Source organism: Podarcis erhardii (assembly GCF_964252035.2).
Source record: "Podarcis erhardii genome assembly, chromosome: 7".
Taxonomy (NCBI): Eukaryota; Metazoa; Chordata; class Lepidosauria; order Squamata; family Lacertidae; genus Podarcis; species Podarcis erhardii.
Genome location: NC_138511.1, coordinates 12389403 through 12407421, shown reverse-complemented (window position 1 = coordinate 12407421; position 18019 = coordinate 12389403). Strand labels below are relative to the sequence as shown.

Sequence of the window (18019 nt, the reverse complement as noted above, 5' to 3'; positions counted from 1 at the left end):
ACCAGAACCCAGGAGCTCCAGAGATGAATATGGTTGAAGTTCACTGTTTCATATAATAAGCAGCCACTCGCTGGTTTCCAGCCTCCAGCGTATAATTTATCCTCCTGCTCTCTCTTCCTGACACGTTTTCTCCTCTTTGATTTCCAGGTAGAGCGTTCTCGTTTGGATGCTGCCGCAGTGAGCGGAGGTTTGTTTCACAAAGTTCCCAGCCGTTCCTTTATTCCTAGGAAGTCCCTGGATATGTCGCCATTCTTCTCCTGAAAGGGGAGCCCCTCCTGCCTCTTCTGCTTGAGGTGTGACGTCAAAACAACCCATCCCATCAGCAAAGGGAATCCTGTTGGCTTTCAGAACACATCACTCTCCCAAACATGATCCCTCCGTCGATGGAATCTCTGGTCCAGATTCTGAGGGGATGTGAAGGGGAGGCAAAGGCGCCAACAGAAAACAATGCTTTGAGAAAGCACCACCTTATCTCAGAGCAAGACTGATATCTAAAATAAGACAATACACCTTTTCCTTTCCAAGTCTAGGCCTAGGAGACCATTAGAATCGTGGGGTGTTTGGGGCACCCAATATGTCAAAATGCCGCATTTGAGCCATTGACAATAGCACACCGTCTCCCTTCCGTTTTGGCCTTTGACATCAACCAAAATTTATTCCGCCTGCTTGGGAATTCCTGGGCAAGCTCAGAGCTGGAGCCTTTCTGCGCGTTGCGGATTTGTGCCCAGTCGAGGAACGTAATGAAACCGGTATGGCCAAGCTCCTGCTAAAGTTCCAGCGGTATTTTCGGCGGAAACCCATCCGCTTCTTCACCTTGATTGCCCTCTACCTGACGGCTGGGAGTTTGGTGTTCCTCCATGCTAGCTTCACCGGAGAGGTGAGAGTCACGGAGAATGTGCCCAGGGCCAATGACGGCCCTGGGAATGGGATGGAAGCTCAGTCTTTGGTGACGCTACAACTTGGCCGGGAGTTTAAAGAGACATCGGAATCGCTGACCGTGGCCCGGAGGTATGGATCTTGGTTTAAAAGTCCTTCCAAGGATACTGCGGCGAGGAGCAAGATAGGGGACTACGGCGGGACTTGGAGTAGAGCCCTCAAGGGCAGGAACGTACGAGAGAAGGAAGAAGACAGAGGTAACATCTCCTTTGAGTGGTTATATGGGAGGCAAATGAAAGCTTTTGGTTTGGAATGGAACGTAAATGTTTTGCAGGGTTTTCTGAAATCCAGCCTCTTTTCCTTCCCTGTTTGTTTGTTTGTTTGTTTGTTTGTTTGTTTGTTTTTGCAAATGTCTGCTACGTCAAATGGGACGCGGGTGGCGCTGTGGGTTAAACCACAGAGCCTAGGACTTGCCGATCAGAAGGTTGGCGGTTCGAATCCCCACGACGAAGTGAGCTCCCGTTGCTCGGTCCCTGCTTCTGCCAACCTAGCAGTTCGAAAGCACGTCAAAGTGCAAGTAGATAAATAGGTACCGCTCCGGTGGGAAGGTAAACGGCGTTTCCGTGCGCTGCTCTGGTTCGCCAGAAGTGGCTTAGTCCTGCTGGCCACATGACCCAGAAGCTGAACGCCGGCTCCCTCGGCCAATAAAGCAAGATGAGTGCCGCAACCCCAGAGTCGGTCACGACTGCACCTAATGGTCAGGGGTCCCTTTACCTTTACCTTTACTACATCAAATATCCCCCTGGCTTGAATTTGGGGTCAAAAATAATGATTGTCAAACGTTTAGAATCTGAAATTCAATTCTGTCTCCTGCTTTTGCTTTTGTTCCATTCTGCTGCTGCTTCCTCCTTCTCCCTGGTTGGGTGATCCCGACCAATCAGGGATCACAGTGCAGCCAGCTCCAGCCAATCAGGAAGCCCAGCAAATAAATATACCAATGTTTTGTTGTTTCTTTCTTTATTTTACTTTCATATTTTATTTCAATATGTTTATAAATGACCCATGTTGGTCCTTTCGGGCCTAAAAATAGGGGGAAGTGTGGATAATAAAATAAGAAGAAAAAGAATTAGAATAAAAATTTGAAAAGAAGAAGCAAGCAGTAACCTGGTTATGATTTTTGCTTGTTGTAGTTGACTGGGGGAGTGGCTGTTTACAAAACTGAATTAGGCTGCATTCACAAAGCAGTTTATTCTGCCTTCATGACATTTCACTAACTCTGAGTTTCTGCATTTCATTTGAGCTTTCACGGGACATAGAAACCTCTTCCAGAAATATAGCAGAATATGGTACAAGTTTAATGCTTATTTCCATATAATTTGCTTCCAGAAAAAAAAGGTTTATAAGCAATATGGAAATGAGCGCTGAACTTGCTCTGTGCTCCTTATATTTCTGGAAGTGGCTTTTCCATCGTATGAAAGCTCAGATATAATGCTGAAATCAACAGTTATGGAAATGTCGTGAAAATGGAATAAGCGGTCATGCAAATGCAGCCTTAGTGAATTGGATGATTTTCTGATACTATGAAAAGAAATCATAGTAAGCTCACCTCTACAAAGTCAGGACACTGGTCTCTGTAGCCCAGAACGGTCTGCTCAGTGATGAAATTCTCTCCCCTTGGTGTGGATTTTAAAGCAGGTTACAGTAAGCCACACTCTTTCAAACTGCATCTTCTTAAATAAGACTGCCCCTCCCCCATAGCTGTCAACTTACAGATTTGAAAATAAGGGACCAGCGGCCTCGAAAATAAGGGATCAGCTGCCAAAATAAGGGATTTTCAGAACACAGGTATGTTCGACTTCTGAGCCCCTCCGAGCCAAAGGCAGAAAGCCCAGCCAGCAGCCAAACAAAGCCTCAAGCGGTGGTTCCCACAGCACAGCAACCTGGCAAAGGGGATGCAGCAAGGAAAACCACCATCACCTTTCCGCTGGGAAGCGCTGAGCAAAGGCGAGTCCCCAGGCAACGCGGCACAAGGCATGCAAGCTCCACCCCCCCAGTCGTTCTTAGACTCCTTCTTGGGTGAGCAACGCAGCCAAGCAACAGAGTTGGAGCCTCCCTCCTCCCTGGCCGGCACGGAGGGGGGGAGAGGAGCTGCTTCCCTTGAAACCCGGGAAATTTAAGGGACATTATCAATAAGGGACAGCAGCAGGACACGGCGCTGGGATAAGGGACATGCCCGCCAAATAAGGGACGGTTGACAGCTATGCCCCCCCCTGATCTGTTTTTTAAAAAATCACTGTTAAATGTGGCAGCCCTCGTCAGCTTTGATTATTTTTATACATTATTTTATATTTATTTTTATTGGGAACCACCTTGGGTGGGCTAGTGCCCCAAAAGGTGGCCTAGAAACAATTTCATAAGAAAATAGAAATCACAATATTTGTTCTCCAAAAGCATCCATTAAAATGTGCCGATGAATTCTTTTAAAAACCAAATCAATTGCAAATGAATGTGGACATTAAGAGAACCAAACTTAAGACTGAAAAACACTCTGCCCACCTCTGCTCCTTGCTCCCCCAGAATTTGCCACCTGAGGCAAGCGCCTCACTCTGCCTAAGGGTAGGGCCGGCCCCGAGTGTTGGGGGTGGCTGGAGGGCCTTGTTTTCCTATTCGAAGAGTCAGATGTGGGGCTGATTTGGCTCAGGTCAGGTGTTCTTCAAAGCCAAAAGCCCAGGCATCATCACATCCCTTTCATTTTGCTCCGCTGATGGTGTCTTTTGACTGGTGACTTATGGAGACTGTCTGGAGAGCACTTAGTGCCTTGAAGGCCTCATTTACTCTACCTGACAGGCTGCTTATATTTTTGGAGAGGAGAGGATGCCGCCGTGCCGCTGCTTCATTCATTACAAAGTAGAAGGGCAGCCCAGAGCCTCCTCTGTCATTCCGATGCCATAGTCCCCAGAACCCTTGTTAATATGTCGTAAGCAAAATGTGGGGACAGAAGGAAGCTTTTTCTCCCCATCTCACAACCCCAGAACATCCGAGGAACCTGAATGTTGGAAGATCCAGGACTTAAAATAATAACAACAACAACAATTTTTATTTATATCCCTCCCTCCCCAGCCTAAGCCGGGCTCAGAGCGGCTAACAACAATAAAAGTAACACAGCATTCTAAAATCAATTCATTCTAAAATCAATTCAAAATTAAATTAATGGCAACCATTGGGCTAGAGTTCTGTGAGGATTACCAAAGGAGGGGGTCAGACTGTGCCTTGGCCAAAGGCCTGGTGGAACAGCTCTGTCTTGCAGGCCCTGCGGAAAGATGTCAAGTCCCGCAGGGCCCTAGTCTCTTGGGACAGAGCGTTCCACCAGATCGGGGCCGCGGCCGAAAAAGCCCTGGCTCTGGTTGAGGCCAGCCTAACCTCCCTGTGGCCTGGGACCTCCAAGATGTTTTTGTTTGAAGACCATAAGGTCCTCCGTGGGACATATCAGGAGAGGCGGTCCCGTAGGTACGAGGGTCCTAGGCCGTATAAGGACTTCTGCACACAGTTCAGAGTTAAACCCTGGAACTCCCTGCCTGTGGCAGGGATGACCACCAATCTAGATGGCTCTCAAAGAGGACTGGACAAATTCATAGAGGAGGAGAAGGCCACCGAGGACCACTAGCCAGGATGACTTTGTTCTGCCTCCCCAACCAGGAGCAGAAAGTGCTCTTCTGCTTGGGTTACACTTGGGGGCTTCCATTTGGGGCAGGATGCTGGACTAGATGGGCCACTGGCCTGTTCCAGCAGGCTCTCCTCCTCAAATCATAGAATTATAGAGTTGGAAGGGACCACAAGGGTCATCTAGTCCAACCCCCTGCAACGATGGAATATTTTGCCCAAAGTGGGGCTTGGACCCACAACCCTGAGATCAAGAGTGTCATGTTCTACCAAACTGAGCTATCCCAAAAATAAAAAAATTGCATGGTTCCCATACGGGACTCGAACCCAGACCACCTGGGTGAAAACCAGGAATCCTAACTGCTGGGTCTTATGTTCTTATAATTTGCAAAGGAGAGGGCTATCAATGGCCACCAGGCAATGGTGACTACGCTCTGCTTCCACAGTCAGTGATGCTTCTCAATGCCAGTTGTGTTCCCCCCCCCCCAGTGGAAATAAAGACACTAGACACAATTATTTAGATTAATGGGCTAAATAAGGCCACAACTTTATTGGTTACAGGTGATGAGCGGTATTGGCTTAGGCATTGGTCCTAACCTACTATATCTGGCTTCAGCCCGTCCGCTTGAAGTCCGGGAAGAGTTAACCACCAGTAGGGGGAGACCTGCTGATGCACATCAACTAGGAACTCCCACGGGGTCACCACTCGGGGGCGTGCCTTGGGCCCTGGCCTCCATAGGCTTCGGACGGGGCCACGCCCCCCGGAATCCTTTACCGGACTACCCTTTAATATGCCAAGTTACAGGGAACCAGGCAGAGGGCCTTCTCGGTAGTGGCGCCCGCCCTGTGGAACGCCCTCCCACCAGATGTCAAAGAGAAACATAACTACCAAACTTTTAGAAGACATCTGAAGGCAGTCCTGTTTAGGGAAGCTTTTAATGTTTAATAGGTTATTGTATTTTAGTGTTTTGTTTGAAGCTGTCCAGAGTGGCTGGGGAAACCCAGCCAAATGGGCGGGGTATAAATAATAAATTATTATTATTATAATATTATTATTATGTGGGACAGGTAATGGCGCTTACTCCTCTCTTCCATCTACAGAACAATACCAATGCCTCACCACCAATACCAAGAAAGTTGTGACGATTTGCTACGAGTTAGGCGAAAAACCAAGTGGCTGGTGCCAATTTGCCAAGTGGAAAAATACCTACCAGGCCCCTCAATGGTGACCAACCAAGGTCCATAGCAAGGTCAAGGAACGAAAACCTTATAGGATGGGAGGATGGGAAACAGGAACAGCTGGTAGGCGGCAAAAGAGGGAGATCCCCGGCCACGCCTGTCTTAAATAGGGCAGGCCACGCCCCCAGTGCCAGCCGATTGGCAGGAAAGTCCCTTATCCCAGCGCCGTGTCCCGCTGCTGTCCCTTATTGATAATGTCCCTTAAATTTCCTGGGTTTCAAAGGAAGCAGCTCCTTTCCCTCCCTCCCTGTTGGCCAGGGAGGAGGGAGGCTCCAACTGTGTTGCTTGGCTGCGTTGCTCACCCAAGAAGGAGTCTAAGAACGACTGGGGGGTGGAGCTGGTGTGCCTTGTGCCGATCAAATTGGCCACGTTGCCTGGGGACTCGCCTTTGCTCAGCGCTTCCCAGCGGAGAGGTGATGGTGGTTTTCCTTGCTGCATCCCCTTTGCCAGGTTGCTGTGCTGTGGGAACCACCGCTTGAGGCTTTGTTTGGCTGCTGGCTGGGCTTTCTGCCTTTGGCTCGGAGGGGCTCAGAAGTCGAACATACCTGTGTTCTGAAAATCCCTTATTTGGGCAGCTGATCCCTTATTTTCGAGGCTGCTGGTCCCTTATTTTCAAGTCTGTAAGTTGACAGTTATGGGCATAGCAGGGGTGGAGGGGATATGAAACATCTCACCCTGGCCCATCCCATCCTGGAAGAAGGCATGGGTGGCTGCTGGGAGTGGGGTGCTCATGCTGCAGCATTTTGTTGCAGTTCTGATTTGTCGAAGAGTCCACCCTCTTTCCTTTCCCTGCGTAAGACCTTGCAAGAAAGCTTGTTACACCCTGATGTCATCTTCTCAGGAATTCTCCAGTTGTCTCTAGATTTGCTTCCCTCGTTCAAAGTCGCCAGGGCACCCCTGTCCAACGACAGCTCCCCTCCAAACCAAAACAGTGGCGCCATTTCCCTCCTCCTCCTCACGAGCTTTTGGCTCGGTTGCCACGCTCTGTGAACAAAGGAGAGGGGGCTGGACCCGTTTGGGGGAACATATTTGGCCGGGCTCATTAGTTTAATTTGAAATGACAATCAGAGAATCTCTACCAGATGGTGAGTGAGGACTCCACTGTCAGTGGCGGCACAGTCGGCCATTGCGTTCCCAGCCATATGCAAGGTGTCTGCAACAATTAACCTCCACTAGGACGGCTCCTAATTCCTAATGATGGTGACAGCGATTGGCCTTGGGAAATAACGGCATCACTCGACGTGGGTGAGCAGTGTCTGTCGCTGACACACGCCCCTCCGTTGACTCTCGTAAAAAGGTGGGCGAGGAGATGCAAATCGTTTCCCCCATTCAATGCAACAGCTTCCCCTTTCTAGACGCCTGTGTTTGTTTGGAGTAGGGCTGCGTCGAAAACCGGCTCCAGCCGTGCTCCTCTGCAAGAGTCTCCAAAGACCCTGCCAATGGGCGTCTCTCTGGCCCACCATCCTCTTCTCACAGTGACCAAGAAGATGCTTCAAAGGGAAACTAGTGAGCAGGATTTGAGCACAAGAGCAACTCTCCCTGGTTTCCAGGGGCGTAGCGTGGGTTGCAGGCACCCGGGGCAGCCTCCGGTAGACTGGCCAGCAGAGTCTGTGCTTGCAAACTAGCCCCAACCTGGGAGCGGAGAAACATGAAACCAGGAGCGCCAGTGTGTTGCATCACCCTCCTGTCCTTGCAGCTAGGCGCTCTGGACTATGCATGTGGCTATAGCAGGGCTTTCCCACCTTCCTCTCCCTCCCTCCTCAACAAAGGACCAGCCTGGGCAGGGATTGCCTGCATGTGGCTCCAGCCTCAATGAGGAAGCCTTGTTGTACCGCCTCATAAATCTGTGGTCGGGGCCACAGGCCCCCCCCCCCCGCCCCTCATGCTATGCCACTGATGGTTTCCCACAACTGGTACAGATCCTCCAAGTGTCCCTATTTTCCAGGGACAGTCCCAGATTTACAGAAGCCGTCCCGGTTTCTGATTTGATCCCCAAATCTCCCACTTTTTTCCTTAGGACGTCCCTATTTATATCGGAGAAATGTTGGAGGGTATGGAATTTTGTGACACCCGAGATATATATATATATATATATATATATATATATATATATATATATATATATATATATAGGAAGCTTCCCAGAGTGACTGGGGCAACCCCATCAGATGGGTTGGGTATTATTATTATTATTATTATTATTATTATTATTATTATTATTATTATTTAAAGGTAAAGGTAAAGAGACCCCTGACCATTAGGTTCAGTCGTGACCGACTCTGGGGTTGCGGTGCTCATCTCGCTTTACTGGCCGAGGGAGCAGGAGTTTGTTCGCAGACAGCTTCCAGGTCATGTGGCCAGCATGACTAAGCCGCTTCTGGCGAACCAGAGCAGCGCACAGAATGCTGTTTACGTTCCTGCTGGAGTGGTACCTATTTATCTACTTGCACTTGACGTGCTTTCGAACTGCTAGGTTGGCAGGAGCTGGGACCGAGCAACGGGAGCTCACCCCATCACGGGCATTCGAACCGCTGACCTACTGATCAGCAAGCCCTAGGCTCTGTGGTTTAGACCACAGCACCACCCACGCCCCATTATTATTTAGGACACCCCTATTTTTAATGCAGAAATGTTGGCGGGAATGCTGGTGTTCAGAAGCATTACAGCCTCCGACTGTAGAGGCAGAGCACAGCCATTGCGGCTAGTAGCATTTTGGCTCTCTGTACTTCCATATTATCACCTCAGTGTTTTTCTTCATGGACATATGTGTGTCAGTAACACAGAGCGACGAGGGAATTGAACTGAAAGTGGTAGCAAACTGTGAATGCTCCCATTCCAGCATTAATTTCAGAAGCTCTCCTGCTTTAGGTCAAAATTTGAGAGGAGGAGAGAATAAGAGAAAGGCGGAAGGAATGGAAGGGGATGGAATCTCCCCCTTGTAGCCATTTTGTGCATCCTAGGGCTCTGGTTCAGCTCAGAGGCTAGGCCAAAGCCTTCCCGGGTGAGGTGTCTTTTAAGGAGAGATTTTTGCAGAAGGGACTTGCCCGTTTTTTAAAAAAAAACACGGAGTGGCTAGAGATTTCTTTCTTTTTCCTTTCGGGAGCACGGATGCAGAATGAACACCCAGCATGTTTTCCTCACAGAGCCTGATGGCTTGTAAATCAAAGCATCGTCTGTATGCCGGAGAGCACTCTCAGCAGCCATGCCTAGCCTGTGGCTTAACAGGGCTGTCACCATGATTGATGATTCCCCAGACAGGGAGTGGAGGTTTTCGGGGAGAAAGAGGCTGGGAGAGTGGGAGAGACTGAGAGCTCGCACACCACTTTGCGATGGCCATTGTTTCTGTGACACTCCATCGCGATGGAGTCCTAGGCTCTGTGGTTTAACCCATAGCGCCACCCGCGTCCTCCTCAGGCAATAGGGGCAGAGGTGGTGGGGTATGCAGGCCCTAGCTGCTGCTCCTCCTCCTCCTCCTCCGCTGCCACTGCCACTGGCAAAATATATGGGGCTGCTCCAGAGCTTTGCTGCTTCTTCCTAGGAGACAGGGCTCAAGATCAGCCAGGCTTCAATATCACTTGAAAGCAGCCTTGAACACAGGAAGAGATGGCTGGAGATATGGGGTGCTCCACTAGGGGTGGGGTGTGGATTCAGATCTGTTCACATTTCAGTAGTGTGAGCTTACCTGATTTGCTCTTGCTGAAAAGATACACACAATGCAAAAAAATTCATTTCACCTTTAAAAGCCACACTCCTGAAAGTTCAAACCTGTCCCTGTCTTCTGCCATACGCTGCCCCATCACTGCTGCTTCCTCCTCATCCTCTTGGAGGTCCAGATAAAGGGCCTCATCCTGGACAGTTGCCGGGGAGGGTCTTCTGAGAGCCACGCTCAATTTGGGTCCCTTGCTGTGTGCTGGTGTGACGTGACTTGAGTCCAGCAAAGAGATGGGAGGCAGAAGGGGGCGTTAAGACGTGGGGAATATTGTGCTAGCTTTCCTCACTGTTATATATTTGGTATAGTATTTATTTATATGTCGCTTGGTTGTTTTAAAAAATCTAAAAGCGGTTAATGAGAAAGGGGGGACCCCAATAAAATTATTGCTAATAAAAACGAACAACAACAATTTGAAACTTTTGAAAAGTTAAAATAATGGTAGGCTAAATAAAGCTGAACACATGGGTGGGCTTGTAAAAAAAAAAAATGGTTTTAGCAGGGCACCGAAAAGGGTGAAGGCACCTGCCTGATGTCCAAAGACAGGGAGTTCCACAGTGTACAAATGCTGCCACACTGAAATATTGATTTCTTTCAGCTGCAGAACAGACATTGTGTGGCACCTGGAACTGAGCCAGTTCTGCCAATCGACACAGTCGAGTGGGCATATATGGAGTTCACGCTGCTTGAATTTCTGTCCTGGTTTTCTAACATTTCTTTCACACTGGGGGACCTGCTGTGTTGTGGAACTGTGGCTTGTTGATCTGTCTACTGGCATGTTGCGTGAATTGTCATTCACTCCCAGTAGGCACAACAACAAATGTCACTGGGCTTTGCTGCTACTCGACTGCGCTTTCCACACATGCCTGCTTCTGCCCTTCCTGTGATTTCGCCCATGAAAACAGCAGGAAAGGACCCTGTGCTGTTTGTTGTTGTTTAGTCGTTTAGTCATGTCCAACTCTTCGTGACCCCATGGACCAGAGCACGCCAGGCCCTCCTGTCTTCCACTGCCTCCTACAGTTTGGTCAAACTCATGCTGGTAGCTTCGAGAACACTGTCCAACCATCTCGTCCTCTGTCATCCCCTTCTCCTTGTGCCCTCCATCTTTCCCAACATCAGGGTCTTTTCCAGGGAGTCTTCTCTTCTCATGAGGTGGCCAAAGTATTGGAGCCTCAGCTTCAGGATCTGTCCTTCCAGTGAGCACTCAGGGCTGATTTCCTTCAGAATGGATAGGTTTGATCTTCTTGCAGTCCATGGGACTCTCAAGAGTCTCCTCCAGTACCATAATTCAAAAGCATCAATTCTTCAGCAATCAGGCTTCTTTATGGTCCAGCTCTTACTTCCATACATCACTACTGGGAAAACCATAGCTTTAACTATACGGACCTTTGTTGGCAAGGTGATGTCTCTGCTTTTTAAGATGCTGTCTAGGTTTGTCATTGCTTTTCTCCCAAGAAGCAGGCGTCTTTTAATTTTGTGGCTGCTGTCACCATCTACAGTGATCATGGAGCCACTGCTTTATTCCCGTGGTTTTCCAGGCTAAGGGGGCTGCAAACATCGTTTCCTTTCCTGGATCACAATAACATGGAAATGGACACTAAGCACTAATTGTATTCCATTAGTTTTCCTGAAGTGAATTTCGTTTCATGTGAATGGACATCTTCTCCTTTCTTCTTCTTCTTTCGCGATCCCTCGTAGCGGAGTAAGATTGTCTTCCATAAACACGGTTTCCGGGCGGGAGTTGATCACGGTGAGGGTTTGCCAAGCATGCCTTCCTCTTAGCATGTTTCTCCTTTGCGTCCTGAGTTCAAGTGTCTTCAAAGCTCATGACACCTTTGGTAAAGGCTGTTCTCCAACTGGAGCGCTCGCAGGCCAGTGTTTCCCAGTTGTCAGTGTTTATACTACATTTTTTTTTTTTAGATTTGCCTTGAGAAAGTCTTTATAACTCATTTGTTGACCACCAGCATTACGCTTTCCATTTTTAAGTTTGGAATAGAGTAGTTGCTTGATGAGGAAATCAGGATTACATTTACATGGCAGTGAATTCCATTTGCACAATGTGTTAATTTCCCACATTATATCTGAACTTTCGCACAACGTAAATGCTTCTTCTTGAATATAGCACAAGTTTAGCACTCATTTCCATATTATTTGCAAACAGATTCCCCACCCTACCCCCCGGAAGGAAATGACACAGAAACGAGCATGACACTGCGCTATATTCCACAAGTGGCTTTTACATCGTGTGAAAGCTCAAATATAAAGTAGAGCTTGACAGTCAGAGAAAAGTCATGAAAATGGAATAATCTGCTGTGTGAACAGAGCCGGAGAACATAGCCCTCCAGATGTTTTCGCCTACAACTCCCATGATCCTTAGCTAGCAGGGCCAGTGGTCAGGGATGATGGGAACTGTAGTCTCAAAACATCTGGAGGGCCGATGTCAGGGAACTGCCATCGGAGCCAGAGGCGGAGGGAAGGCTCCAGAGGGATGCCGGAGAGGGTCCCAGTAGGGAGAGAGGCAGCCCATCCGCTGGGGAAGGAAATCAGCGTAGCACCAGTAGAGGAGGGGGGCAGATGGGGGAATCGGAGAGAAGGCTCCAGGACTCCTCACAGGAGACCAGCGGGGAGAGCACGGGTCCTCCGCTGCCCACACCCTCCCTGCGCAGAAGACTTCCGCGCAGGGAGAGTAGGAGGAGACTGGGCGTCAAAGAACTTCTTTGCTGGAAGAAGTTCAAGAAACGCCCACTGACGGATTCTGCCAGCGATTGAGGCAGCCACGGATGGGTGGCTGTCCGGACAGAAAGGGTTCACCCAGGTAACCCAGCCAGGTGTGGCACCAACTTACGCACGAGCAACCCCCTAGAACCATTACAGCCGAGTTTGAGGAAGCCTGTTCTAAGTCATTGTTGCAGTGCCCTCTCGGCTCGGCGCCTGGTGCGGGCGACCCAACCGTGCTCCCCTAAACCCTCCTCTGCTTTGCGGGTCCCTTCCAGTTTTATATTTCTGTGATTCCGAGGCTGGCTCAGCAGGTGATATTTTCACAGCTTCCTGCCTCTGGCAATTTCTGTCCTAATCAGTAAGACTTCAGGTTCCTTGTCAGGCCATATTAATAGGCATGGCTTTAACAGATTACAGAACAGCTGACTGCCCACCTGGCACTTGGAGAGGAATGTCCTCCCCTCCTTCCCCCCCCCCCTTAATAGGCGTAAGAAATGGCAGTAGCTACGCTTCGCTGAACAAACAGCCTGAGCGATGCGCACTGCCGAAGTTTCTGCCCAACAGGCCCCCGCTGCATTCTTTATTGCATCCAAGGGGGTGGTTGGGAGGGTTGGAGGAACTGAAGATGGGAAAATAAAGCTTTGCTTGAGCTGCTGTTTCAGGGACAAGAAATTCCAGCCATAGCTGCAAGCCTCCTCATTGCCACCAACTGCGCTGGACTATAGAGAGAGCCACCCCCAGGAAGGGGAGGCAGGCTGTCTTCTGTGCCAACCAGCCAGGATCATACTGACTCAAGTGGCAAAGCTGACTTCTGCCTGGTTGTCTCGATAGGAAACTTGAAACCCACCAGTTTCCACCCTGGTCCTGCCTTTTCACTTTAGGCTACTTTACAGATAGCACAGAAAATGTGTATTGTGTTTTGTATTGTGTATTGTGTTTCTGGCCAGAGATGATGATGATGATTGTTAAGTTGTGGGTGAACATATCAGACGACACAGCGATTCTTCAAACAGCTCTTGTTTATTCAGAGGCCAGAACAGAACTGAACTGAAGGGCTCAGTCAGCCTGCTTATATAGAGCTCCAGTACCACGTAACTGTAACAATTTTCTAAAACTATCCAATCACTGAACGTCACTTTCGATCCCTTATTTGCATAACTATCTACAGTATCCCCCTGCTGGCCCAGGGTGAGAACTTCAGTACATAACAATGATGATGATGATGATGATGATGATGATAATAATAATAATAAAAATTATTTATACCCCGCCCTCGCCAGCCAAGGGTGGGCTCAGGGCAGCTAACAACCAATAATAAAAACAAGTTGATTGAAATGCAACTTAAAAAACAAGATTAAAATACATTAAAACATTAAAATGCAGCCTCATCACAGAAGGAGAAAGGAAAAAGAAAGAGGGGGAGGGAATCAAATTCCAAGATTCCAAGCCAAAGGCCAGGCAGAACAACTCTGTCTTACAGGCCCTGCAGAAAGAAATCAGATTCCGCAGGGCCCTGGTCTCATGAGACAGAGCGTTCCACCAGGCTGGAACCAGTGTTGAAAAGGCCCTGGCTCTGGTTGAGGCTAATCTAACTTCCTTAGGGCCTGGAACCTCTAGGGTGTTGCTATTTATGGACCTTAAGGCTTTTCAGACTCACCTGGAAGGTGGTGGACTCTCCTTCACTGGAGGTTTTTAAGCAGAGGTTGGACAGCCTTCTGTCATGGATGCTTCAGTTGAGATTCCTGCATTGCAGGGGGTTGGAATACAGTGGTACTTCGGAAGTCAAACGGAATCTGTTCCAGAAGTCCGTTCGACTTCCAAAACGTTCGGAAACCCAGTTTGCGGCTTCCGATTGGCTGCAGGAAGCTCCTGCAGCCAATCAGAAGCTGTGGAACCTGTGTCGGATGTTCAGGTTCCAAAGGATGTTTGCAAACCGGAACACTCACTTCTGGGTTTGTGTTGTCCGGGAGCCAAAATGTTTGGCTCGCAAGGCGTTCAGCTTCCGAGGTACAACTGTAGATTATGTTTGGTGTCGCTTCCAACTCTACAATTATACGAATCCGATTCCATGCTTTAAGCCTATAGATCAGAGATGCTGTTTCGTTGTGATTTCGTTGTGCTGTTAGTTCAAAAGCATCCCGTGCCACTTCCTCCCTGCCAAAAGGCAGTAAGGCATCGTATCATGACAGATGTCTGCTTTTGGGCAAGTTGTACACAACAATGGACAATTTCTTCCCTGAAAGTTGTTCAAGGCTCATTTTTGAAAAAGGAAATACAGAAATCTGGGACACGGCAGCCTTGCTAAATGCCTGATCTCTCCCCAGGTGCTGGGCGGCTGTGCTAAGGACCATGCTCTCCTCACAATCCCTTTAAGAGCAGCCTCCCCCGTGACTTTCTCAGTAGCAAACAAGAGAATTCCTACAGAGGAAGCAGCGCTGCCTCTGCTCTCAGGCACCCAGTGTGTCGTGTGTCGCTAAGCGGAACGGATGCAGCAACTCAGGTCATCCTGGCTGAACGTTAAACTCTGTCTTTGAATGCTCTGAGGGGGCTTAGCAAAAGTGGAAGATCGAGGTGGTGGCAAAAAATGGCTGCGAAAAGGGACTTAGTGCCTGTACGACACGCGTCAAACGGCTCTTGTCCAGTCCATTACCAAGCCTCTGCTCTGCTTCCACAGCTGGAAGGGCTACTGAATCCCAGTTACTGGAAACCCTGGGAGAGGAGATGACTAATAATAATAATAATAATAATAATAATAATAATAATAATAATTTATTATTTATACCCCGCCCATCTGGCTGAGTTTCCCCAGCTACTCTGGGCGGCTCCCAATCATGGGTTAAAAGCAATACAGTGTTAAATTTTAAAAACTTCCCTGAACAGGGCTGCCTTCAGATGTCTTTTAAAGATAGCATAGCTGCTTATTTCCTTCTCATCTGAAGGGAAGGTGTTCCACAGTGCGGGCGCCACTACCAAGAAGGCCCTCTGTCTGGTTCCCTGTAACCTCACTTCTTGCAATGAGGGAACCGCTAGAAGGCCCTCAGTGGTGGATGGGGGCTGAACAATGGGGGTGGAGACGCTCCTTCAGATATACTGGACCGAGGCCGTTTAGGGCTTTAAAGGTCAACACCAACACTTTGAATTGTGCTCGGAAACGTATTGGGAGCCAATGCTCTTGGTTGGTTTGCTTTGGGGCACCTTGTTGGCCACTGTGAGAACAGGATTGGCCTGATCCAGCATGTTCTTCTGACGTGCATGAGGAGGGACACTGCCCTGATTTCCTTGAATAAAAAAATGTGAAGCATAAAGAATGATTTTGGTTGTTTGTGGTGTCCCTCAACAAGGACCGGTGACACCAGTAGTGGGAAATTAAATTAAAATTAAGAACAGCTCCTTTTAACACCTGTCTCCCTTTCACAGCAAAATACATTGGCTGTTACGTCGACAACACCCACCGGAGAGCCCTGCGCGGAGTGTCCTTCTTTGACTACAAAAAAATGACATTGTTCCGTTGCCAAGACAACTGCGCCGAACGGTAGGGTGGCGCGAGAGAGCTGGGACTTCATTAATTCCAAGGCATCAAATGTATTTCTCTCCTGTCAGCTCCGGAGGCTCGACTCTTTCCCTGTGGTTGTTTTTCTTCCTCCCACACCGCCTCCCGATGATTTCGAAAGATCGATTTTTTTCCCCACACTGGGGTGGGGGGAGGCAAGGCCGCATTTGCAGTGGAGTGTCCTTCTCTCGACAAGACGGGGAGCCTAGAAACTCTGGCAAGAGGAACCTGCAGTAGCTGTGGGAAAAGATTAGGGAACCATTTTAAGTCATGGCTTCTTCCCCCAGAGAATTCTGGGAGCTGTGGTTTTTGTTATCAGGAGAACCCTGTTCTTCTCGCAGAGCTATGATTCCTGGGGTGCTTTAGCGAGTCCGTCTCTCTCCCCAGGAATCTCTGGGAATTGTAGCTCTGGGAGGGGAAGACGGGTCTTCTAACAACTGAAGGAGCAAAGGTCGCAGGCAAGGGAGATAAGGATCAAAAGAGGCCATATTTACACCATGCCATGATGCTACTTTAAACAGTCACAACATCCTCCAAAGAACCCTGGGAGCAGACCCCTGTTCCCCTCAGAGAGCTGTAATTCCCGGAATGGTTTAACAACCAATTCCTCTCCACAGGGAACTCTTGAAATTGTAGTTCTGGGAGGGAAACAGCGGTCTCTTAACAAATATCAGCATCTTTAGCAAATGACAGCTCCCGGGCTTCTCTGGGGGAAGCCATGACTGGTATTCACAGAATCACAGAATCATAGAATTGTAGAGTTCGAAGGGACCCCAAGGGTTATCTAGTCCAGCCCGCTGCAATGCAGGAAACTTTTCCCCAACGTGGGGCTCGAACCCACAACCCTGAGATTAAGAATCTCGTGCTTTACCAACTGAGCTATCCCAAGTCTATAGTGCTTTAAACGTATGATGGGAACGTGGTCTCAGTGGACCTTTCACAGCAGCCTGGGGTACCAAGAGAGAGTTTAGCCTGTGGCAGAAACATGGTTAGGGTCTGGTTTCCCTAAAATCTCATTTTGCAGAAGCAAAGGCCAAAGATTGATTAGCAAATGGCGAGGGACGAGGGAAACTGGAGTCCAATGACACCAGGAGTAGCAAAGCACCTGCTTCCCTGGTGTGGAGAAATGTGAGTGAGGATGTAGCTAACTTCTCAGATGTGGGATTCTGGGTTAAAAGAAAACATCTCTGGAGCCTTTCCCGCCTTGTTTTTCTAGACCAGGAGCTACCCACATCACTAGTACCTGCTGGGTCTCTTTTACTTATCGCTTCAATTGCAGAACACACATCATACTGGCTTCCCCAACCTGCCTAGCCTTTAAGTAATGTGTTCGTGTCCCACTCTATGATCTATAAGGCACGTGGAGATTTTTTTCTCTTGAAAAGTGATGCTTCCTCCTGCTCGCTTTGAGTAAATCATTCGGCGCCGAGTGCCAAGAAGCAACCCAAATTGCTTCTTTGCACAGACGACATCTGTGCAGCAAGAACTGCAACAGGAAATTGGCCCAATGGACATTTGGCCCAAGACAATTCCATTTCAAATATGAATTAATTATCGTGGATTGTTTTTCTTTGCCTTCCTCCAGAGATTTTAGGGCTATCGTACATGGTTTTCTTCTCCCCACCACACACCCATTTTTCTCCTCACAACAACCCAGTGAGGTAGGCCAGGCTGAGGGATGGTGGGTGGTCTTGGCTCATCATTTTGTTTTGTGTTAAACTGTTTCACAGTCAGGTCTTTAAGGGTCTCAAAGAGTTGGGCTCAGTAGGGAAATTGAGAATGACTTAGTTGTGAACGTCCACCCATAATTTTATTTCTGTGCCACCGTTCCAAAGTTAAAAGCGTCTTACAACATGTAAAAGAAATACATAACTACAAACATAACAAAAATACAGTGGTACCTTGGGTTAAGTACTTAATTCGTTCTGGAGGTCCTTTCTTAACATGAAACTGTTCTCAACCAGAAACACCACTTTAGCTAATGGGGCCTCCTGTCGCCGCCGCACCACTGGAGTACAATTTCTGTTCTTATCCTGAAGCAAAGTTCTTAACCTGCAGCACTATTTCTGGGTTAGTGGAGTCTGTAACCTGAAGTGTATGTAACCTGAAGCATATGTAACCTGAAGCGTATGTAACCTGAGGTACCACTGTAGTCATAAACAAAACATTTAAAAAGTACACAACCAATTTGAACAATTTCAACATAAATCGTAGGATTCAAAATAAAGATACCAAAAATTAACAGCATCCCCCGAACCCCTAAACAA

General features: G+C 48.4%; 1 protein-coding gene across 1 annotated transcript in view; it reads left to right on the top strand.

Moving 5' to 3' along the window:
• Positions 1–18019, top strand: part of WSCD2 (WSC domain containing 2) — an 81391-nt gene that overhangs the window by 30745 nt on the left and 32627 nt on the right. The window contains exons 2-3 of the mRNA XM_081871058.1: positions 148–1133; positions 15620–15734. Coding sequence (XP_081727184.1) covers positions 752–1133; positions 15620–15734 — 497 coding nt within the window. The 5' untranslated portion in view covers positions 148–751. The remainder of the gene's footprint in view (positions 1–147; positions 1134–15619; positions 15735–18019) is intronic.